General features: G+C 44.5%; 1 protein-coding gene across 1 annotated transcript; it reads left to right on the plus strand.

Annotated features, from left to right (window-relative positions):
* Nucleotides 1–14,855: 14,855 nt before the first annotated feature.
* On the plus strand, nt 14,856–20,807 carry LOC149281175 (P2Y purinoceptor 2-like). Its single transcript, XM_089499533.1, has 5 exons — nt 14,856–14,866; nt 15,664–16,543; nt 16,597–16,689; nt 19,946–20,010; nt 20,732–20,807. Exons 1-5 carry the CDS (start codon nt 14,856–14,858, stop codon nt 20,805–20,807), a joined length of 1,125 nt encoding a protein of 374 aa, XP_089355659.1.
* The last annotated feature ends 3,886 nt before the right edge of the window (nt 20,808–24,693 follow it).

Raw genomic sequence — 24,693 nt, forward strand, 5'->3', positions numbered from 1 at the left:
ATGTAAGTGAAATCCCCGTCACGTCAGTGAAGCACACGCTATCAGCCACCGCTGCAGCACCGCAAGAGGCAATAAAATAATTACCCCAATAAAAAAAAAACAACACGTATGCGGCCAGTCCTTCTGAAAAAGCACCCGGTAACAGATCACGTGTGACCAGCCTCACTGCAACATGTTAATCCCGCGGGATCACAGGGGTTAACACATTTAATTATACATGGGTCAGGCCACGAATGGGGTTAATAAGATGATAGGATGCTAATAGGAGACGGCCCCTAAGCGTGTACTGTATGAATCATACAAAAAACATATTTCATTGCACATGCAAACTCAGCATTAACATGTCTAAAGCCCCTGCAGCTGTCACGGCACACGCTTCACATGATAAGCGCTGTTATTACATGATAATACACAAATACCCCCGTCTCCATGCATCAAGTGTAAGAAAATACACGCTAAGGTCATGCGAGAAACGCCGGATACATTCACGCATGTAAACAGCCAGGTATGCAGGGAGTACATGCTAGTTGCCCCCAATCAAAAGAAAATAAACACGCGTGTGTGTGTGTATATATATATATATATATACACACATATAGCATGCGGATCATGGCACACACTACATGTTACATGTATGTACACATGACATGTGTATGTAGCATGTTCTGAAACTAACACTGTTACATATAATAAACATGTTACATATAGAATCACATACATAGATCTCAGACAGCACATACATAACAGATCCCAGATACCCCCCCCCCGCCCCTTCTGATTAGTTCCACAACCCCACAGGGGTATCCCCCCCTCCCCCACGGTATTTACCCCCGTGTCCCCTCACCTTTCTCGGAGGGGGTTGCATGGTGCCAGAGGGCCGTGAAATCCGGGGATGCGGAGGGGGCAGGGGGTGTCCCCGGTGTGCAGCCTCTCTCCCCCCGGGGTGCAGGGCAGGGAGATGGGGCCGGGGGCAGCTCGCAGGGGCCGGGGCTTTGTGTCAAGAGGAACAGGGGTAGAACAGGAGTCCGGGGGGCTCCATGAAGGGCCGACAGACTGGAGACTAGGCTCAGACACACAGCCAGGGGGAGGGAGAGGAGGGCAGCAACGAAGAGGAGGTTACAGTATGAGAGAGAGGGGAGGGCACTGCGTGAGAGAGAGGGGCGGGCATTGAGAAAGGGCAGTAACAGAGGGGAGGGTTCTTATTGTGGGAGGAGAGTGCAGCAACAGAGTTTGTATTAGACAGCAGACTCGGTCAGCCTCAGCCATTATGAGGGGAGGAGAGAAGATCAGTCAGTCAGTGAGAGGGGAGGAGCAAGTCTCAGTCAGTCAGTGAGAAGGGAGGAGCGATTCTCAGTCAGTCAGTGAGAGGGTGGGCGACTCTCAGTCAGTCAGTGAGAAGGGGGAGCGAGACTAAGTCAGTCAAGTGAGCGGGGAGGAGTGATCCTCAGTCAGTCAGTGAGAGGGGAGGAGAGACGCTCAGTCAGTTATTTAGAGGGGCGGAGATATGCTTAGTCAGTCAGAGAAAGGGGAGGAGCGAGACCCAATCAGTCAGTGAGGTAGGCGGAAAGGACGTTCGGTCAGTGAGTAGGAGGGGAGGAGCTATACTCGGTCAATGGGAGGGGCTCAGTCAGTCAGTGGAGGGAATCCAGTAGCTGGAGAGTTGGCGGGCAGTCAGTCAGGTGGAGACCCCCTGAGGGGGGAGCGGAAGGAGGGAGTTTGCACCTCCCTTATGTTATTATGAAAAACATAACGTTCTTTCCTTAAGGAGAAGCTGGAGTTCAGCGCTCTGTCTATCATCCCATCTTTGGCCACTTAACTCAGCCAATCAGCGGCAGGAAAGCGCTCCCAACGGGAGCTCTTCCTGCACCTGGCGCGGAGGGGCTGAACTGTTCTGTTTCCCAGCTCTCTCAACTCTTTCCTTAGTGACCCCTCTGAGGTGAGAATGGGGCAGTTCCTGGGTCAGAGGAGGCCTATACCTGGCCTGTAACAAGGAACGGATCCTGGGATTAGCGGAGTGGGAAAGGTGTAACCGGGGGCAAGTACCGGGTGTAGCGGAAGAGCTTTCGCCAGGCGTAGTTACTATGATGACATGGGGGTGATGGCTGTCTCAGGGGTCTGCGTCAGGTGTCCGCATTCGAAAAAGGTCACACCTGGCCCAACGGTCATGCATGGACTCTTCCCCATTCACCATCTTTTTCCCCACCCTAGGGGCAATTGTAAGCCCTCACTGGTTTTATTGCCCTTCTTTGATCTGCACTGGATAGTAGACGGGTTTTACCCCTCATAACTGTGTTCTTGTTGGGGTAGAAATCTTCTGGAAGAGCTTTAATGCCGGACACAGCAGCGAAGCTTCTTCAGGACTCAAAAGACGAATCGCCGGCGGTGACGGCCGCGAGTTTAAGTCTTGCAAACCCAGTCCCCGTCACGTGTGATGGCAAGAAGTGGGATCGCTCTATACGGCTCCAACCGTCACCGGGATCACCTCCATCCGGGGGTAGTTTGGGCTGCGGCTGCATGGCGGGAGTATATGGGCGGACGAAGCTGTCGGCCTTCATGATGCTCCTGGAGGTCTGTGGCATGTGGCAGTCGGTGGGTCATGGAAGCCGACGGTTATCTCCACCCTCAAGAAGATCGGGGTTTCTCGGCTACGGCTAGCCCCAGCAGCGGTCACTCCGAATCCAGCCGGCTTTTCTCGACCCGAACCGGCAACTAGGTATGGTCCGGAAATAAAAGGACCGGCGGGAGGAGAAGACTGTCGTTAGACTGTGTGAATATTCCTTGCTTGACCGTTGACCGCATTCTTTTACTCAAACTACCTACAGCAAGAACATCGGATACAGTCTGTCGGAATGTCTGTACGGATCGGAACGTTCCATGATTTCATTCTGAGCGGTTGTCGCCATCTACTGGCCGAGACCAGAATTACGGGTTTCTCAGTCACCCAACTTTTTACTTTTAAATCCATTTTTGTGCCCTAACAGCGATTCCTCCCCGGCATATAACGCACGTCAGCGTGTCTTCATACACCGGTCAGGTTACAGGTCAAAGGTCAACCATATGTTCTGCGCAAATGCCAATAATTACAGGAGTGCGTGAACATTATTGGATTAACAAACCAAGAGTTATAATTTTCGACGTCATTTTAACAATTAGGAGCACCGAGGGTTCTGTAGAAGCTGCAGCCTCTCCAAACTCTATAAGAACTGTAATTAAAGTCCATGGCAGAGAATGGCGCATGGGCAGATTTCAGAATGCCCCCCATCATGATTATTGCACCTAATGCGGTTTATTCACTAAAGTGGGAGCGTCTGCAGAACAAATGTGACTTTAACCCCTAACTCACCTTTTATTCATTAAGCACTGTACCATTTAAATGGAGCCACGTAACGCATATGTAACAAATATACATTAACTCATACAGACACATCAGGAGTTGGGAGAGAGCCCGGCCCCGAGGCTGACGTCTATGGTAACGTTATGCAAAGTTCTTGGCAGGAATGATGGGCTTCGAGGGCCGCGCTTGTGAGCTTACAATCTAATACTAAAATCACATAGGATATTTATGATAATATCTTCATGGAGGAACTCAAGCAAAAGCAATGGCGGTGGAGCCCTAAAGGAGTATTCAATCCGCCTACAGGCTGAAGTGTACCGTGAAATGGTCTTACTAAGCCTGTGTGGGGGGGGGTGGTGCCGGGGCTGGGAATCTGTATAATTAAAAAGAAGGACATTGTAACATAAACCCGAGTGACAGGCGGGTGTCAGGACTGGATTTGGTTTCCTTGTTAGCGAGTTTTCAAGCAGCTCCTTCCTGAAAACATTCTGCTTTTCTTGGTCTTCATCGCTTACAAATTCTGGCAATTGTTCTTCCTTCATGGGCGGTGATCAAATCCCCCCCCCCCACGGACCACGGCGGATCTTCTCTGCCACCAAAGCTGGTTTCTCCTTTAAAAACAATGCAACGTGAATCGCACTTAAAGGAAATTATAGCTCAGAACCCGCAAATGACAAACAAATTACCAAGAAATCTCACGTTTTCTGAGTAATAGTGCCGGAGATTATATTCAATGATCAATAGATTGTAAGCTCATAAGAGCAGAAGCCGCTTCTCCTTCTGTACCAGTGTGTTAACAATATTGTAGTTCTAAATAGAAACATAGCCGGCACATCGGCCCCATTCGGCCCCCGTCTAGTCGCCCGTTGTGCCTGCTGTAAAGACTCAAACCTTAATCAGTCGTTGGTCTCGTCTTAGATTCAGGAGCCGTATGTCTATCCCATGCATGTTTAATACCCTCACTGTGTTACCCTCTACCACATCTGCTGGGCGGCTGCTCCACTTATCTATAAAGCTCTCATTAGAATAAACCTTCCTTACATTACACCTAAATAAATCCTAAATGTGATCCCTTCTCTTATACATATTGGCCACCAGAGGGCGCTGTTTATGCCACTGTTGATCCGTTCAATGATATCTATATCTCGCTCTGGGCTGCCCTTGTGGCAGGATGAGGCTGATATGTCGATGGAGACGCTGCTTATCAGGAACGCACCCGAGGGCCGGATGTTAGGTGACTCACCTTCGTTACATTTTTGTTGGTAGCTTCCCTATCACCAAACGTCCCGACAACAGCAAAAGTCAATTCTCCGTTTCTGTTGGAATCTTTGAGGAAAGAGAGTGCGTCTCCGTGTAATACGTATCGATACCGCGCCGTGCGTAAAACCCACACCTCTAAACTATAACTAACTTAAAGATATTAGCGCAGCGCTCTACGGACTCCGTCAACAATATAAGAATATAAAAACCAGAGCTCGCCATTATAGGTCCTCTTTAATTATTTATATATTTACAGGTACCCAGGAGAATGGCACAAAATACTCTATCCACATCATTTTACTAAATCGCCACCATAATAAGAAAACCGATAAAGAAGCAAAACAGTATTTAGCTGAAATACCCCCCAAAAAACCTCAAATTGCAACCTGAAAAATAGTGATTATGAGTGGAGACCCGGGAGCCACATGCAAATCCCTTAATGCATTCCAGTTAATTTGCATATTGTGTATTGGTTGGTGATGTCATCAAATCCAACACATTTAAATGAGTTTGTTCCTCTTGAAACATTGTTTTGATATTGTGATTGCTAAACACACAGTCATTTTCTCTGCATTGCTACATTTAACACAGAAACAAGAGAATCTGCCGGCAGATCTGCCCCCATCCGGCCCGTCTGGTCTGCTCATTTCTCCAGTCCTAAAGATTCAAACCTTAATCAGTCGTTGATCTTGTTTTAGATTCTGGAGCCATAAGCCTATCCCATGCATGTTTAATCCCCTCACTGTATAAGCCTCTACCACTTCTGCTGGGAGGCTGTTCCACTTATCTACCCCCCTCTCAGACAAATAAAACTTCCTTCTATTCCATCTCGGACCCTCTAGTGTTAGATTCTGGTCTCTTGTAACTTTTCTCGTCCTTTGAAATAAACTTCCCTCCTGTACTTTGTTTAATCCCATTAAGTATTTAAATTTCTCTCCCCACTCCAATCTCCTCTCTCTCTCTTCTCTCCTCCAAGTCGGACATATTGAGATCTCGTAATCTTTCCTGATCATTTTTATCCCGCAAACCATTTCCCACTTTGGTTGCCTCCTCTGAACTCTCTCCAGTCCATATTCTTCTGGAGATGGGGTCTGACCAGAGATCTGGGACAGTGAGGTTCCTAGGAATCAATCCAGCCAGGGATATCCAACATGGATGGAAAGTTTCCAATACCCCCAGGGGCAAGAAGCGAAGATCACAAACCCCCGGAGTCAGGAGTCTCGTGAGACAGACGTTTGATACATTTTGTGTTTATTGATGTGTTACGAGAATAAAATTGCTGTACAAAGTGTTCTAAATAAATGCCTTGGCCGGTCTTAACGATGGTGTCCCGGGACATGAGCAGCGCAAGGGTTAAGTATGGATCCGGGGAGCTTAGAGAGGAACAAGAGGAGGTGCCCTTAGGGCATATAATAAAAAGCTATAGAGGCCACAAAGCTGCAGTCAGTCCATCTATATCAGTGAAATAGATGATTTTTTTATTTATTTAAATCCGATAAACCAGGATGTTGAACGGCCAACTGACCCATTCGACTTGTCAAGACGCGTGAAAGAGTTATAGCACCTCATTCTTTATCGATATTATTCACACATGCATCCATGTTGTTGGCTGGAGGTAATAAGAGTTCTACACTAAGGTCCATAAAATACCAGGGACCTATTATTGTATACAGCGCTGGGGGTTATTACTGTATACAGCGCTGGGGGGGTTATATTACTGTATACAGCGCTGGGGGTTATATTACTGTATACAGCGCTGGGGGGTTATATTACTGGGGGGTTATATTACTGTATACAGCGCTGGGGGGTTATATTACTGTATACAGCGCTGGGGGGTTATATTACTGTATACAGCGCTGGGGGTTATAACTGTATACAGCACTGGGGGTGGTTATATTACTGTATACAGTGCTGGGGGTTATATTACTGTATACAGTGCTGGGGGTTATATTACTGTATACAGCGCTGGGGGCAGGGCCGGCCCTACAATGGGGCCGACTGGGGCAATCGCCCCAGGCGGCACTTCCGAAGGGGCGGCACTTTGCCGCCCCAAGCGGGTTTTTTTTGTTTTTTTTGAAGCGGAGGAGAGAGAGAGGGGCACCGAGTGATTTTCGCTTACCCGCTCGGCGCCCCTCTCTCTCTCCTCTGCGGCGAGTTTCCCTGTTCGGTCTCGGGGGCCGGCTTGTAATGCAGAGCGCCGGAAGTGACGCGAATTTCCGGCGCTCAGCATTACAAGCTGGCACCGTGGCAGCACAGGGAGACTCGCCGCAGGACTGTTTAAGAGTAAGTACCGGGGGGGTAGATAATGCCGCCCCCCCCCCCGGCGTCGGCATTTTAAACTTCGCCCCAGGCGGCGTTAAGTCTTCGGCCGGCCCTGGCTGGGGGTTATATTACTGTATACAGCACTGGGGGTTATATTACTGTATACAGTGCTGGGGGTTATATTACTGTATACAGTGCTGGGGGTTATATTACTGTATACAGCGCTGGGGGGTTATATTACTGTATACAGCGCTGGGGGGTTATATTACTGTATACAGCACTGGGGGTTATATTACTGTATACAGCGCTGGGGGGTATATTACTGTATACAGCGCTGGGGGTTATATTATTGTGTACAGCACTGGGGGTTATATTACTGTATACAGTGCTGGGGTTTATGGTCTTTCTTTTTATTAGAGAGTATCCTGGCCATCTAGCTGTCACCGGAGACGGTTTCTATCTGAAGAGTATGTTCTGGTATCATGAGGTCTGAATGTGAAATTGGGTGAAGCTGATCACAAAACCACTCTCTCCGAATTATGGGCGAAAACTACAAATTGGAATTAAAAAAAATGACTTAATCCGTCTCTGAGGGAAATCCCATTTTGCCACAAACTTTCCAAGAAGGTTTTTAGACCACTAAGTGGACCAAACCATCATGGATGTCAGCGTCACCGAACGGATGAGCCGCGGCCTTTGGTTGAGGTCAATTCAGTCCAAATTTAAGATTCCTAAATTAAAAACCTTCCTCCGCAATATAAGAAGTGATGGAAGCCAACATCGATTTACCGTAGACCCAAGTGGTGAGCCGCGAGTTCCAGTAAATTCAGCCCAATTTTCAGTTCTTCCCTTTTAATTAGTTAATTATTATGTAATTCTGACGATAATCCAAATTCTCCTTTCTGGTTCGGCGAGTCTTTGTTTTGATTTCTCTTATGGTGAATTATCTGAGTTACGCAACCGCCGCCGATCACTCGTTTAATAATTGATACATTGTTCGCACTTTCCGTGAGCGTTGGAATCTTCATCCTGCGCGGATCACCCAATGTGTTTTTAGGCTCGGATCCACAGAACGTCGACGTCAATAAACACCGACTCCGTGAGAAACCTCAATCAGGACTCGGCTCTTGAGCAACAAGGCGTAGAGAGTTCGCTGCAGGAAAAATCAAGAAGGTGGTGCCAGGACCCGACGACCGGCGCTTACTGCGGGTAATGATCAACTATCCCGCCGCGGAGAAACGATCCGACTCCGGGAGGCTGAAGGCATGCTCCGCAGGTACGCAATTTATATCGTTTTGTACGTAATTCCGGAATGCTGCAGAAATAGAGAATTAGCTGCTAGAAACATAGAATCTGCCGGCAGATCGGCCCCCATTCGTTAGGAACGATCTCAGTTTATACTCCGGGTATTTATTAAAAACCCAATAAAACGGAGGGGGTTTTTCATTTTTTTTTAGAAAGACTCGTAATGTCCGGAGAGTCCGGCCGTCCTGAAGTTCACGTAGCTCCTGATTACCGTATTCCTGGTAAAAGTTTGGCCTCGGTGAAGCCGTTGGGTTTTCTACATGGATGGATCTGATGGGGGATCGGACTCCTTGGCTAAACTTTTCTTAAATCCTCGTCACCACGGGAATCAGCATTATGTCTATGCTCCAAAACGAATGTATTTAACCCAAAAACATAGAGTCTTTAGGAAATGCAGTGTAGCCAATAATGATAAACACGGAAACAGAGAATCTGCCGGCAGATCGGCCCCATCCGGCCCCCGTCTAGTCGCCCGTTTTTCCTGCTGTAAAGACTCAAACCTTAATCAGTCGTTGGTCTCGTCTTAGATTCAGGAGCCGTATGTCTATCCCATGCATGTTTAATACCCTCACTGTATTACTCTCTACCACCTCTGCTGGGAGGCTGTTCCAATTATCTACCACCCTCATACAGGTTAAGATAAGCGCAGGGAGCTCTTTTATTAACTTGTGGTCTGCATGGTGAGGATTTGGACATCTTTACTAATTAATTAATGCACGTCGTTATAGAGGAGGAGGACACTGACGCTGATCCATAGGTCTGTAGCGGTATGCGGGCCACTATATCAGGCACTGGGCAACCGCGGCTGCGAAAATCCATGACTTTCACCCGGACGTTAATTAGGGCAATTTCTGTAACTGAAAGCTCAAAATCACATCCGGTAACGTCAATAAAAAGCTTCTAAGATCCTGATTTTTTTTACCGGTTATCTTATGTTTAAATAATCCTAAAGAACACTTTTAAGCAGCAGAAAGTTAATCAAGTTCATAATCCTAATTTATTATAATAATTATTAATTATTTTATTCTGATTTATTGTTTTATTATTATTATGATTATTAATTATTATCATTATTATTTATTTTATTATTATTAATATTTATTGTTTTTTATAGCGCCATCATATTCCGTAGCACTGAATTGGTTTCTGCTGTTAAACTTTGCGTAGCATGGAGACGGCGGTAGTAAAATACATTTTGATTTGATCTTATTGTTTAGATTTTGCTTTTAGATTTGCTTTCTGGATGATTTATACACAAACTTCTCCTGCTTCCCGTCTTCTATAGCGATCTTATCTCTTGGCTTTGCTTCTTTAGAGATTTTTCATAAAGGGTAATAAAAAGAAAAAAAAGAAAAGCGGAGGGTTTTATAAGGTAACGATGATTAAAAGCAGCTCTTGGAGATGAACCAAAACCAAACAGGGTTATTGTTAGAACGTTTCACGATGACCCTCAAAAGTCCTGAAATAGTTAAAGGGCGGTTGGAACACAGGAGTGATGGGAGTGATAAAGGGCCATTGGAACACAGGAGTGATGGGAGTGATAAAGAGCCATTGTAACACAGGAGTGATGGGAGTGATAAAGGGCCATTGGAACACAGGAGTGATGGGAGTGATAAAGGGCCATTGGAACACAGGAGTGATGGGAGTGATAAAGAGCCATTGGAACACAGGAGTGATGGGAGTGATAAAGGGCCATTGGAACACAGGAGTGATGGGAGTGATAAAGGGCCATTGGAACACAGGAGTGATGGGAGTGATAAAGGGCCGTTGGGACACAGGAGTGATGGGAGTGATAAAGGGCCATTGGAACACAGGAGTGATGGGAGTGATAAAGGGCCGTTGGGACACAGGAGTGATGGGAGTGATAAAGGGCCATTGGAACACAGGAGTGATGGGAGTGATAAAGGGCCGTTGGGACACAGGAGTGATGGGAGTGATAAAGGGCCATTGGAACACAGGAGTGATGGGAGTGATAAAGGGCCGTTGGAACACTGGAGTGATGGGAGTGATAAAGAGCCATTGGAACACAGGAGTGATGGGAGTGATAAAGGGCCGTTGGGACACAGGAGTGATGGGAGTGATAAAGGGCCATTGGAACACAGGAGTGATGGGAGTGGTAAAGGGCCGTTGGGACACAGGAGTGATGGGAGTGATAAAGGGCCGTTGGGACACAGGAGTGATGGGAGTGATAAAGGGCCGTTGGAACGCTGGAGTGATGGGAGTGATAAAGGGCCATTGGAACACAGGAGTGATGGGAGTGATAAAGGGCCTCTGTACGCCTATGAGGAGATTCCATTAAAAATCAGCCGTTTCCAGCTACAACAGTCATTTACAGCATTAACCCCGTCTGCGCTGGATTTCTGATCCATTTCATGTTATTTTAATGGACAAAAATGTGCTTTTCTTTCAAAAACAAGGACATTTCTGATGACGAAAAACACTTTGTAGACAGTCTTAGATGACTGTTTGGGGTTTTATGCCGGTACCCGGCAGGGGGCAGAACCGTCGGGACTTTGACAGTCAGAACTCTCGCGGATCTGCCGCTAGCTCTCTAACATTGCATGTTGAATAAGGACAGGTTCCAGGAGTACATTCACAACAAAGAAATCACAAAAAACCTCAGAGGATCGGATTTAAGACGAGCTTTCAGAACCCTTCTGAAGTCAGCATTAGGGAAATGAAACATTGTAACAAATTGTGGCATAACATTCTGTGATCCGGGAGCAGCTCCCGGGGCGGATGTTCTCAGCTGTTATATCACCCTGAATGTTACCAGCAACAAATACATTTTACGATGACTTTATGAGAACGTTTTGCTTTTTATAAACGTACTTTCTGTGTTTATGAATAAGACGGTTATTAAGCTAGAAGGCGCGTCAGGGAGATGCATAGAATGACACTTCTGTTCCTTAAAGAAACATACACGACTCTTTACAGACTTCCTTTACGTGTTGTAGGCAGCCATGATTCAAATACTGACGAGATCCAAAACATTCCATTTTAAAATAAAAAAATTCAGACAAAAATACATTTTAAGGCTATTTTTAAAGGGATTTTTATAAAATCTGCTGGCAGATCGCCCCGTTCAACCCCAGTGGTAGATTCAGGAGCCTACTCCATGCATGTTTAACTTCTCTCACTTCTCTTAGTCTCTACCGCTTCTGCTGGGAGGCTGTTCCACACATCTACCACCCTCTCAGTAACGTAAAAAGAATAATAGCTCAGTACATAAAATGAATAGCATCTCATTAAATAATGGTGCTGTTCACTAGGCCAACGGGGTACCCCTACAAATTAAATAGGGGGAGACCAAAGTATCAAACTACTTCTATTAATACTCAAAACTGGCCCACTTGGGTGGTCTTAGAAGCTCACAATCATATCATAGCATGTCGATTTTAAAAGCGGGTGTTTACCTTCAGCCACGCCAGAGAGCTCTGCTTTTCCAGGCGTCTTCAATTTAAAATCCTCATCTACCCAAAGCGAAAAGCATCCGCCGCTCAGCAACTACCGGGATATTAGTGGGCAGGGAGCTTCTCCCAATATCAGGAAGTCGGGTTTTTTCATATTTATTTTTAGAAAACACATAATTTGGCAAGTGCTGAAGGGTGTGACGTCCGCAATTAATTCTATAATTGTATGTATATATATATATATATATATATATATATGTACCGTATATATATAATGTATAGGGCTATATACAGCTTTGCTCCTAATCACCCTCTTATATGAAGTCCTGATACGATTGATTCCTGGTTACAAAATGGATACAAATTTCATTTTTATTTATTTATCATTTTTAATTGTGTGTTAGTAGGGGGTTTTTTTTTAATACAATGAAAGGCGCCTTCCCAATTCCATACTTTAGAGAAACTTAATTAGACTCTTGCCCCATCCACCACCAGGGAATTGTTTTAATATTTACATTACATTAACTTAATTGAGAGGGTAGTAGATAAGTGGAACAGCCTCCGAGCATTATCTAAAGGAAGGGGGAAAAAAACCCATGAACAATTAAAAAACAGAATGGAAAAAAAATAACAATATTCCTGGAACAGCCTCCCAGCAGAAGTGGTAGAGGGTAATACAATGCGGGGGTTTAAAACAGGCATGGGATCGGGGTATGGCTCCTGAGTCTAAGACGAGACCAGCGACTGAGTAAGGTCTGAGAAAGGAGAAAGGGCCAGACTAGACGGGCCGAATGGGGGCCAATCTGCCGGCCTCATTAAGTAGGATGCTCGTATGACAATGAGTCCAAAGCATTTGTGTAGGGAGCTCTCAGCCGTACAATTCAGGTTATAAAAACGTGATCCAGAATACACGACAGGTTTAAAGAAATGTAATGGAAATAACTGAATTCCCTTTCTGGGCGCACAGAACATGCCGGGTTCCGGCCTCAATGTTTTATCCTCGGAACAGAGACCAAACCCTGTATTTTAAAGTCAATTTGAAACACACATTAGTCTTAAGTAAGATACGTATGAAAACACATAGTTCCTAATACTACTGCGGCCCCTGATATCATGTAATGGGCCGGGACGGCTGAGAGAGGAGCGGTGTCGTTTGTATAATGCAAAAATATATTTACTGTATATGTGTAAGTGCATGGTGTTAGAGTGACTATGTGTGTGTATGTATAAGTTATGGTGTTGGAGGGGCTGTGCGTGTGTGTATGTGTGTGTATGTATAAGTTATGGTGTTGGAGGGGCTGTGCGTGTGTGTGTATGTGTGTATGTATAAGTTATGGTGTTGGAGGGGCTGTGCGTGTGTGTGTATGTGTAAGTGTTTGACATTAGAGTGGTGTGTATATGTATAAGTGTGTGTATTGTGTAAGAGTGAATGGTGTTAGTGTGGCTGTGTGTGTGTGTATATGTGTAATTGTGTGTGTATGTTGTAAGTGTGTGTGTTAGTGGGTATGTGTATATAGATGTATGTTTATGGTGTTAGTGTGGCTGTGTGTGTGTGTATATGTGTTATTGTGTGTGTATGTTGTAAGTGTGTGTGTTAGTGGGTATGTGTATATAGATGTATGTTTATGGTGTTAGAGTGGCTGTGTGTGTATATACGTGTAATTGTGTGGGTATGTGTATATAGATGTATGTTTATGGTGTTAGTGTGGCTGTGTGTGTGTATATGTGTAATTGTGTGTGTATGTTGTAAGTGTGTGTGTTAGTGGGTATGTGTATATAGATGTATGTTTATGGTGTTAGAGTGGCTGTGTGTGTATATACGTGTAATTGTGTGGGTATGTGTATATAGATGTATGTTTATGGTGTTAGTGTGGCTGTGTGTGTGTATATGTGTTATTGTGTGTGTATGTTGTAAGGGAAGTATGAAACTGTCGCGACACTTCCCGATGAGTTGCCTGACGTTCATCAAAGCTCCGCGCAGGATTGCAACACAGGCCGTTGCTCCAAGCAAAATAGACGTTTGATGGCAATTAACAAAAATATTCCATCATGTCAACAAAAAGTGAGGGGAATGATTGCTTAATGCAGCGCTACGGAGTATGACGGCGCTATATAAAACAATAAATAATAATAAAACGTGCTCTATAACTGATTTTTCTTTTGACCTATACATTTGCAATCTCCTTATACATCATATACATCAATAATATGAGCCCTGCAAGACATTGTGTTAACAGGGTTGTGGATGAGGGGGAACAGCCTCCCAGCAGAAGTGGTAGAGGGTAATACAGTGAGGGGATTAAACATGCATGGTATAGGCATACGGCTCCTGAATCTAAGACGAGACCAACGACTGATTAAGGTTTGAGTCTTTATAGCAGGAGAAACGGGCGAGTAGACGGGGGCCGGATGGGGCCGATCTGCCGGCGGGTTCGCGTAGATCATGTACCCAGGAGGAGAGACGTGGCAATACCCCCTCCTTGAGTTTGGAGGAAGTATAAATCAATCATTGAGATCAGGTGCGTATCAGATCGCGGCGCTCGGTATGAATCAGAAACTGAAACATCAGGTATTGCGAAAGAGCGGGTGCCGGAACTCTCCGTGAGAATAAAGGAGGCGACTGCTTCCTCAAACGGAGTCTTCACTTCAGTTGAGTTGCGAGATCAGATGGTGAATTTTATTCATTTATTACCCGCTTATATAAACTGACACTGGAAATAGTTTCAAAATCCCTCAAGAGTGTTCTGATGATCCCAGCGACGTAACAATACAGCCTGAACCGGAACGCAGGGGAGGAAACGTGTCTTGGGCTGGAGGAACGTGTGGCCGATGGAGGAGGAGAGCCACCACCACATGTCAGGCCTTCCTCGCCGTTTGGGGAGAGGTGGAGAGATTACTTCTGGGATTGTTATCTAGAGATAGAAGGAAACAATATCTGCGCGTAGAATGTCTCCTTTCGGTTAGATCTGGTGTCGAGGAACGTGGCTTGCTGGTAGGTCAAGACGTCTTGGGGATGAGAGGTCATTGCTTCTTCTCTGTCAGGCTTACAAGGCTGGTTGTTGCAGACCCCGATCACTGCCCCCATGGGGTAGTAAGTCTGCCTTAGTAAGATCGGCCTCTGGCGGAGGTCGATCACGAGCGCTGGCTTCTTACTGTAGGTCGTTTTGGTGCTTGTGGTGGGCTGCGTGGTGGTGGACATGTTGTGTCTGGTGTGACTTCCCACATTTATGGAAACCGAAGGGTTTATGTCTAGTATGTTGTCTGGTGTCTTCCCGTATACGATGGGGAGCCGGTAATGTATTGAATGACGTGCCGGAATTCTGTGGTCAGAAGTAAATGCCTCCCAACATTGACAAAGTAAGTGAGCAAAGTAGGAAGCGATGTCTGCCAAGTATATGGATGAGAACGCAACAATGACATCATATTCCGACCAAACACCATACGCTCTAAGCTAAATATGTAAAGGTTGCCCAGCTAATGAAGGCAAGCCCAGGGGCTGTTTTAGCTTTATTGGGACCCTAAGTGAACTATTAAGGTATAACATTGTGTGGATACCGCATTATGCCCCTGGCTAAATGGGGCCCTTAGACCAATGGGGGACCTAAGCAGCGGCTCTATCTGCTCATAGGGTAGCACCACCTCTGACGGACCCTTCCGTTGACCTTGGGCTGGAGGTGACACTTATGACCCAGTGGGATCCTGTACAAATAACGGGAACATTTCTATTAAATAGAGGGTTTCGCGATTATCAAATTTTGGAGATAAGGAAACTTGACGTCTGAAAACCTTTTTATTTTAGTGTAAAAGAAACGAAGGCTGAAGACGACTTTGATTGGGAGAGCGAGGCAGAGAGGTGCCACCATGGACTCTTCTACAAGGAAGTATCTGCCTCCGGTCTCCGCTGCATGAATAATATCCTCGAGGTAGGAAAACCTCATTGTATACAGTATGTATCAAGATATATAAGAAGCGTGTTTAAATCCCCTCACTGCATTAGCCTCTACCACTTCTGCTGGGAGGCTGTTCCATTTACCAACCACCCTTTCCAGCTGAGAATATGAACCATATTATGTTTGTCTTTTTTTACAGTGCCATGGATGAAGACAATATCACGTACAGATGCGTATTTAATGAAGATTTCAAATACATCCTCCTGCCCGTGTGCTACGGGATCGTGTTCTGCGTGGGCTTCGTCCTCAACGTTCTGGCCCTTTACATTTTCATATTCAGGATCCGGCCGTGGAAGACGGTCAACGTTTTCATGTTCAACCTGGCTCTGTCGGACCTGCTCTACGTCCTGTCCCTCCCGCTGCTCGTCCACTATTATTCCAAAGCCAACAACTGGCCGTTCAGCGAGGTCTTGTGCAAACTCGTCCGCTTCCTCTTCTACACCAGCCTGTACTGCAGCATTTTTTTCCTGCTCTGCATCAGTATTTGCCGCTTTCTCGCCATCTGTTACCCCATCAGGTTCCTGACTTGGGGCCTCATCCGCTACGCGAAGGTCGTGTCCGCCGCTATTTGGGTGGTCGTGATCATCATGCAGTCTCCGATATGTTACTTCGTGACGACCAGTCAGTTTGAAGATACCACCATCTGCCACGATACCTCCAGCACGGACCTCTTCGACCAGTTTGTCGTCTTCAGTACGGTGAACCTGGCCTTGCTCTTCTGCGTTCCCTTCACTGTCATCCTCGTTTGTTACTCTTACATGGTTTATATCCTTACGAAGCGCAGCTCAAATATCGCGCAGGTGGCCAACTCCAAGAAGAAGTCCATCAAGATGATCGTCATCGTGTTCCTTGTGTTTGCCACGTGCTTCTTGCCATTCCACGTGACCCGCACCTTGTACTATTACTTCCGGAAGATGGACCTTGATTGCCACGTCTTAGATGCCATCAACGTCGCCTACAAGGTGACCAGACCTTTGGCCAGCATGAACAGTTGTATCGATCCAGTTTTGTACTTTTTGGTTTGGAGATTTAGGTTTAACAACAACAATAACAACAACAACAATAGATGAAGTCAAACCGGACTCTCCAGCGAGAGGTGATCTGGTGCTTGGAGAGCTCAATGGAATGTTGGATTCTACAGCTTGGAACCTTTATGAAACTCTGGGTAAGCCGGTAGACCGAGTCACGGAGATTCCTGCATGAGTATTGGGCAATACTTTGATGACTCTACATTTGCATGTAATTATGGGACCTTTGTGTTATTATTATATCCTGGTTTTACAGGACTTAATCCCTTTAGTCCTTCACAGGGAGTGATTTCCCTCATACACATAAATAGTCGGGTTGAAGTGGACAACTTAGCCTGGTGCTCAGCTGGAGAATTCCAGCTCATGGTAAATATTTAGGATATTTTTTTTTTTTTTTACACTATGTATAACGGAAAGGGATTTGAGGAGCAAAATACGCTGCTCAGTTATAGAAATAAATATATAATGACTATATAAAATCCCAATTACGGTAATGTTTCATCAATTGATTTTAAGCAGAAAGTGTGAATGTTTAAGGTGTAGCTACCAACTGCCCCGAAGTTGCACGAATCCCAAGGAACGAATGGGTGTGTTCAGATCCACTGTACCCAAATGAATGCATTTTAATAAAATGTGAAAACAAAGTTAAAAAAAAGGTTATAAATATGTCTTATTCTTGGATCATCTTAGGCCATGCACTTTTAGATGATTCACAAAAATGTGAATAAAATGATCTTCGAGATCATCAGTTACGTTAAATCATAATAAAAGTGTTTATTGATGATATGTCGCTCTTTATGACGGAAGCAAATTTCTTCAATATACCTTTCTATATATATATATATATATTCTCTAATAATTCATTAATCCATTAAAAAAATTCCAAAAATTACATTTTTGTTTCCTTTTTTTGCATTATTATGAAAAAAAAAAATCTTCTACTTAATAGAATAAACCCTAGTTTGCTTCAATGATCTGTGGAAAAAGGAAAGAACTGCAATCACCATAATTTTTTGTGCCTCATCTTTTTTAATCAATGTATACATTTTAGGATTTGGTTTAAAACTGAGAGGGTATTTTAACCCCGTCTAAACTGCCCATTTTTCCTGCTGTAAAAACTTCAAACCCTATCCCATCCTGGAGCCGCCGTTGCTGTCAGTCATGTGATATTTTGGGTGACTTTCCCGGCTCAAACCCCACACTGAGCTGATGCTTTATGGCGATGCTAATGAAGTCCGTTCCTCCATAGACTTTCATTAGCCAGAGAGTCCAACTGGGTGATTAAGACTGAGCCATTCCTATTTTTTCTCCCAGGCAGTATGATAAGGAGTCGGGGTGTTTAGTAGATTGGGGGTCAGATAACAGAGCGAGAATCATACAAACGGCTGATATGCAGCTGCCTGAAAACTTTATATTATGGGGCAGAAACTACAACTGGGGTAAAAAATGTAACATAATGTTGATGGGAGTTCCCGGTGATCTGCTGGTCTGCCAGAGACTGGCACATGTAGCTGGAGATGGAACGTTGTGGCCGCGCCTACCGTTTTTAACTGTCCCCATATAATGAATATTGGCTCTGGCACCGTCCGCCTGTCCCAGGTGTCACCCGAAATGACCTGACTGTAAAACACCTTATTTGCTGCTTTTATTACAAGTAAATTTGCTGTAGGATATTGTGTAACCAACCATAAGCACTTACATTAATTACATGCCAGCTGCAGAGCCTCAAATTCCACTTCAGTGTACAGTCACAGCCATGGATAGTGCAGCAGCCGGACACGGCAGGAGCTTGGAGGAGAGAAGAGACAGAGGGGATGGGAGAGAGACGTTTAAATACATAAAAGGGTTAATAAAGGACAGGAGGGAATTTATCTCAAAGGAGGAGAAAAGTTACAACAAGAGACCAGAATCTAACACTAGAGGGTCAGAGGCTGAGATGGAACGGAAGGAAGTTTTACTTAATACTGAGAGAGTGGTGGATAAGTGGAACAGCCTGCCAGCAGCAGTGGTAGAGGGTAATACAGTGAGGGTATTAAACATGCATGGGATAGACATACGGCTCCTGAATCTAAGACGAAACCAACGACTGATTAAGGTTTGAGTCGTTACAGCGGGGGGAACGGACAGTTTAGATATACCGGTATATATCACGCACCCTCCTGTGTGTTTGTTTTGTGATTGTCGGTTTGAAGGTTAGTTTGGGAACGCGGTGTGATGACACGGGATGATGTCATTGTTTACAGAAAAGGAATTTGCACCTTTTTTTTGAATAATCCTATTTTACTGGTGTTTGCTTTTGTTACAATGTTTCAGCTAAAGCTCCCCGGCCGGCGCTGTTATGAATAACAAATCTGTCTCCTCTGTCCTAAACCATGAAGGCGCACAAGTGCCATCCTTCCCAAATCATACATGTTATGATCATACGTCATGCTGTTATTTTACATTTACATATAAAAATCACCAACACGTATATATTGGAAACCCACCTTATTCTTAAACCATGACCACTGGCGTACTGAGGGGGAGGGGGCGGTCCACCTTTTGGACTTGTCAGGGGTAAAAGTGAAAATCAGGACTGTCCCATGAAAAACAGGACACTTGTGAGGTATGCTACAATAGACATCCATGCGTGGGATAGACATACGGCTCCTGAATCTAAGACGAGACCGACGACTGATTAAGGTTTGAGTCGTTACAGCAGGAGAAACGGGCGACTAGACGGGGGCCGGATGGGGCCGATCTGCCTGCAGATACTAGGTTTCTATATGTAGAGCAGTATATGAGAGACGAGTAAAAAGTTGCTAATACATTCCTGATCAGGAGAAAGCTGCCACCATCTGGCCGGGGGGGCAGATAAAGACCCTTGCCTCCGAGGGTAACTCACATGCACACTGACACACATGTACACACAAACGTACACACTCACGCTAAAACACATAAACACTCACGCTTACAGAGACATACTCACACCAACACACAATTACACACTCATGCTAACACACACTCCCTCACACACTTAGGCGCACACATTCATGCTCACACACGCTTACACATAGATGTTCATGCTAACACTTAAACTTTTACATAAATACAGATACTTTCTCTAACCTCGCATTACATGACCCTGATGTGTTCCCATCTCCTAGTCCAGGTCAGACCAGCTTTTTATGAAGAACTTTGGCCTGGCCCGGGGGACAATTGCCCCCCTGCCCATCAGACTAGGCAACTTCTGCTCCAGATAATTTACATAAATTACTAATTAATCAGCCTGTAAGAGAAGATTATTTTATGGTTAGTATGAGTGACCTTTGTGAACTGGAGGTAGAAAAGAGTTAATTATAAGAGGGTGAGATAAAAGAGATTTAGTGAACTATCTACACTATAATTATCCAGTTACTGTGGAATGACAGTATCACTCGGTGCCAGTTGAGTCTGTCGGCAGGTGAGTCTGTCGGCAGGTGAGTCTGTCGGCAGGTGTGCCTCGCACTAACTGGGAAGGCGAAGGTTATTATATAATTGGTTTCTTAAAACATCATAACTGGGAGCAGCCCTCTTAATGTCATGTTCTCAGGATCTGCGGGGTTATTCCTCCCCATTAAGTCATCTCTCTCATGTGGTTAACTTACTGATTGTTGATGATTGGTTTAGGCAGACTTTATAAGGGTGGGGAGGAGAAGGAAGAAGACTTCAGTATAGGAAATTGATGAGATAATGTTAGTTCTGCCACCTCTGGAAAGAAATAATGCATATTCAGATCCATTTTTTAGCAAAAAGTGGTCAGGAAAAGGACCTCAGAACTGAAAAAGAAAAAGAAAAATTATTAAGTTATTATAAATTGTTTAAAAGGAAGTCACATAAATAGAGCTATGATTATTGTCTTGGCCTTTTGGGGTAAAAAATGTGCCCCGAAATCTGCTGCGGCTGAAAAAAATCCGAATTCACGCCTTGAGTCTGGGGTGTATTTCATGTAACGGCCACTAGGTGTCACTGCAGTACAACCTGCGCTTTAATAGAAAAAAAAGACCCAAATCATTCAACTTTTGTTTCTAAATTACATTTTAATGCGGAAAAAAAACTTATTCGGCAAATACGGTGACCATTTTTTCAAAATATATTTAAAAATTTAAAAAAAAACACGTTTTTTTGGAGAGCAAACTACACATGTAGCTTCTTATACAGCAGTCAGCAAGTTTTTGCATCGAAGCTGCCAATCAAATCTCGAGCTGTGTTACAGTCCACACCGAGTCTCTGTTAAAGACGGTGTGCAGTGCTGGTGCGGCCCCCGGCTGTACCCTCTGTGCCGAGCGGCAGATCTGGACTGGGGCAGAAAAACAGCCCTGCATGAGTATCCCGCCCGCAGCTGCACGTTAAAGCAATAGATCGCTGCAAGGGCAGTAGTAAGGGTAAATACCCGGGGCCAGGCGGACAGTCTGGGTCTGGTCAACTGGAGGCAGCCAGTATTATAATTACAGGGGCCAATAAAGTCAATAAAGACTAAAGAAACGAAGTAGAAGAGCTTTGAAGTTCCATGTAATAAGATATGAAAGCTTTCTTCTAACAACAATGCAAAAAAGCACAATAATTCCTCCAAAAGATCCGGTCAAAGTGTACAGATCTCTAGAATGAGTTTCTCCTTCTCCTGTAACTGTATCTATAACCCATGGTCTAATATGACATCATAATATGATGATATTTTAGCCAGACAAATTTTACCCAAGTAAAGAGGTCAGTGATTGGGTGGTTTGGGCAACTGAGTGGGGCATTTAGAAGAAGAATATGTTTTATTTACCCCGTTTAATGTATAAAGCCGTTTCCTGCTGTTTCTATACACATTATCGGGGCTTTTAGGGCTGTAGAACCCTGCGATCCCCTCATACTCAGCAAACATTCTGACCTCCTAGAAAAGAGGGGCAGGAGAGGAGAGAGGGGCATCAGGGGAGGGGAGAGGGGCATCAGGGGGAGGGGGGAGGGGCATCAGGGTAGGAGAGAGGGGCATCAGGGTAGGAGAGAGGGGCAGGTCGGGACCCTTTCCCAGAGTTCACTCGATAAGCCTGCGCGGTTTGTGCTGTCCAGGGTCCTGAAAGTGCACTTCTATTAGAAATGTTTTTTTGGGTTTTTTTGCACTGGGGATTTATTGGGAATTATTCCCAAAAAGGTGATTTCCATCTTTCTCCAAAGGAATCCTTAATCGTTGTTTATCCCACAGGGAGGATGGTAGATGGCAAGCAACGCTTTTTCAGTGCTCATCGAATCTCGGAAATTACTAGCGATGCTGAAGTGGTGACCGATTTACACCACAATCATTTTTTTTACGGTGCAAAATTTGTAAACTATAGTATTATCATTATTATTTATCATCACAGAACTGATGATAAGCACCAGCTGGTTGGACCGTTCTATTGGTTGCTCTGGTCAGAAGACCACTTTTTAAAACTTTATCACTTTATATACACCCCCCCCCCATTATGTTTCTAAGTAACCTGGTTCCGGGGTTCCAGGCAGGTATTAGAGCCCCCTTTTTAAAATAAATCCATTACGGAGCCATAGGAGTGAGCGCGTGGTTATGTGGAACTGGCCCGGACTAATTAGATTGCAATAGAAGGTATTCAGCTGATGCTTTATGGCAATGCTAATGAAGTCCCTTCCTCCATAGACTTTCATTAGTCAGAGAGTCCGACGGGGTGATTAAGACTGAGCCGTTCTATTGTTCCCCACAGGCAGTATGATAAGGAGTCGGGGGGTTTAGTAGATCGGGGGTCAGATAACAGAGCGAGAATCATACAAACGGCTGATGTGCAGCTGCCTGAAAACTTTATATTATGGGGCAAAAACTACAACTGGGGTAAAAAAGAAACAGCGCAATGGTTTTTTTTAAAAAGAAAATGAGGATTGTTGCCTTTAAAGAGAGCTTTTTACAGAATTCCTTCCCACCACGTGAGACGATAATTGTATTATCGGAAAAGCGCCCATTTTTCTTCGAAGTCGGTAATTTCTGTCTGCTGTCTTCTGCCCGTCGGCGCTGTTAACGTAATAAATAATCAGCCGTTTGGGTGAATCGATCAATAATTCTTCCAATGCGTTTCCTGTAACCGGGTGATAAATGCCGCTTTTCCCGATGCAAATGGGTATAGATCGCGGAAAGATAAAACGGCCCTTCACACGTCGCCGACGGCTGCCCGGGAAATCTGTATTAACCCTTCGACTGCCAGGGGTCGAGACTCCTTTTCCTCGGGCGGTGGGGGCTCACGGGTGCGGCTTTGCTGCAGTTAGATTTAGGAAACCTATCGTTTTTGAAAGACAAATTAAGCTGTTCATAGAAAATTACACAAAAACAGGCGAATCCCCCCTCCCCCCCCATTATATCCCAATATATTCCAAATGAAACGATAAAAGTAACCAAAAAGAAATACAGTTATAATGAAAATGGAGGCGTTTTTCTTTCCGTGGCGGAGGGGGGGATTATTATTATAACTTTGAGTCATCCAGCAATTTTCAGGGAATTCTTAATTGTCACGTGACCTAAAAGCCAGCTCCTATAGGCCGTTGCCGTAGAAACTATAATCGCTTCTGGTTTTGTGTGGGTTTTTTTTTTACGTGATCAGCACTTTGAGGAGCATGAAGCTCTTTAACAGACAGATCGCCGCGGCGACCGGAGGCGATATTCACACGGACATTCTTTGCTTTGAAACAACCTTTGTACTTTCTAAAGCGCTCTGTTCTCCTCCGTCTCGGACAATCTCTTTGTGGCGGCAGATCATTCAGTCCCCGGCATTAAAGTACAAACCCTGTTATCTGAAATGCTCTCTGGGTCCCTGGGGGGCTTTTACTTTCCTGTAGCAGCCCACGCTGGGGGTACCAAGACGGAATAATACATACATCGCCTGCCGCTGCCACGGGTTTTAGGATATTAAAACTCATTTATTTTATATATTTTTGCTTATTCTTCATCCATCGGTGTTATCATTCCTTTCCAATCTATGTCTTGAGACTTATGGCAAAAGGTGGCAAAATCATTATATATCAGCAAGCTCCTCCCAGACCCTTAAAAAGGCTTCCTGAACCAATAAGAAACAATCAGCAACCTAACGATAGAGGAGAGATAACTTAACGGGGAGGAATAATCATGCCGTGAAAAAAACGTGGCGTGTAGGATTCGGGAATTATTCACTTTAATCAGAAAATAATGTTACTTCTATTATTATTATTATTATTATTATTATTATTATTATTTATATAGCTCCATCATAATCAGTAGTGCTGTACAATGAGTAACCAGGACATAAGGAGGAGTGCATCACCTAACAATTTGGGTTTACAGAAGCAAACTATAAAGCACAGTGGGCAGTCAATAATTATAATATAATTAATAATAATATTAATAATGTAAATAACAATAATAAATATAATAAGAATAATAATTAATATTATTATAATAAAATATAATAATTATAATAATGAAAATAATAATAATAATAATAATAATAATCTTTTTATGAATTAAAATATTAAGTAAACCCAGCCCAGGAATAATTATTTAATCATGTGACGTTTTAGAAAGAGGTCATGTGACTAGACGTCCCAGATGGGCTCATTCTATTTAGAGAGAAAAATGATAGAGGCTAAAAAAACAGGTTTAACCAGATATTGTATAATTCGGTGTTTAAAGGTAAGTGAAAGTAAATATTATTCCGTGAGATGTATTGCGGTCGCTGCCCGTGGTGTAAGGGGGGGCGGGGGGTCCACAAGGCTCTTCCAGGAAGGCTTAAGATTAACCAAAAAATGGAAACGTCGCACTTCAGGTTATTCCTGATCCTGATTCTGGGAAATGCTTCCTGTTTTTCTGGCCGTTGCACCCGTTGTGCCGTCGGTGGGAGCCGCCATCGTACTGTTTGACCCCCTAAGACATTGTCAGGGTTTCATGGTCTGCTCTATCACAGCTGGAATCCCTGCCTGAACACAGGTGACTTCATCCAGGATATCTTTACCTCCTGATGAGCCGTGGATTCCATAAGGATTGTTAGCCACTGCAATAGGTGAAAGGGTTAACATCCGAGGATCGCCCGTTCCTTTTATGCTTTTAGTTTCTAGTTTTTAGTTGTTTTGTAAAAGGACGGTTTAGTGTCCTGACAGCGGGGGCGACT

Source organism: Sceloporus occidentalis, unplaced genomic scaffold, assembly GCF_023333645.1.
Source record: "Sceloporus occidentalis isolate IW3139 unplaced genomic scaffold, rSceOcc1.0.p SCAF_137, whole genome shotgun sequence".
Lineage (NCBI taxonomy): Eukaryota > Metazoa > Chordata > Lepidosauria > Squamata > Phrynosomatidae > Sceloporus > Sceloporus occidentalis.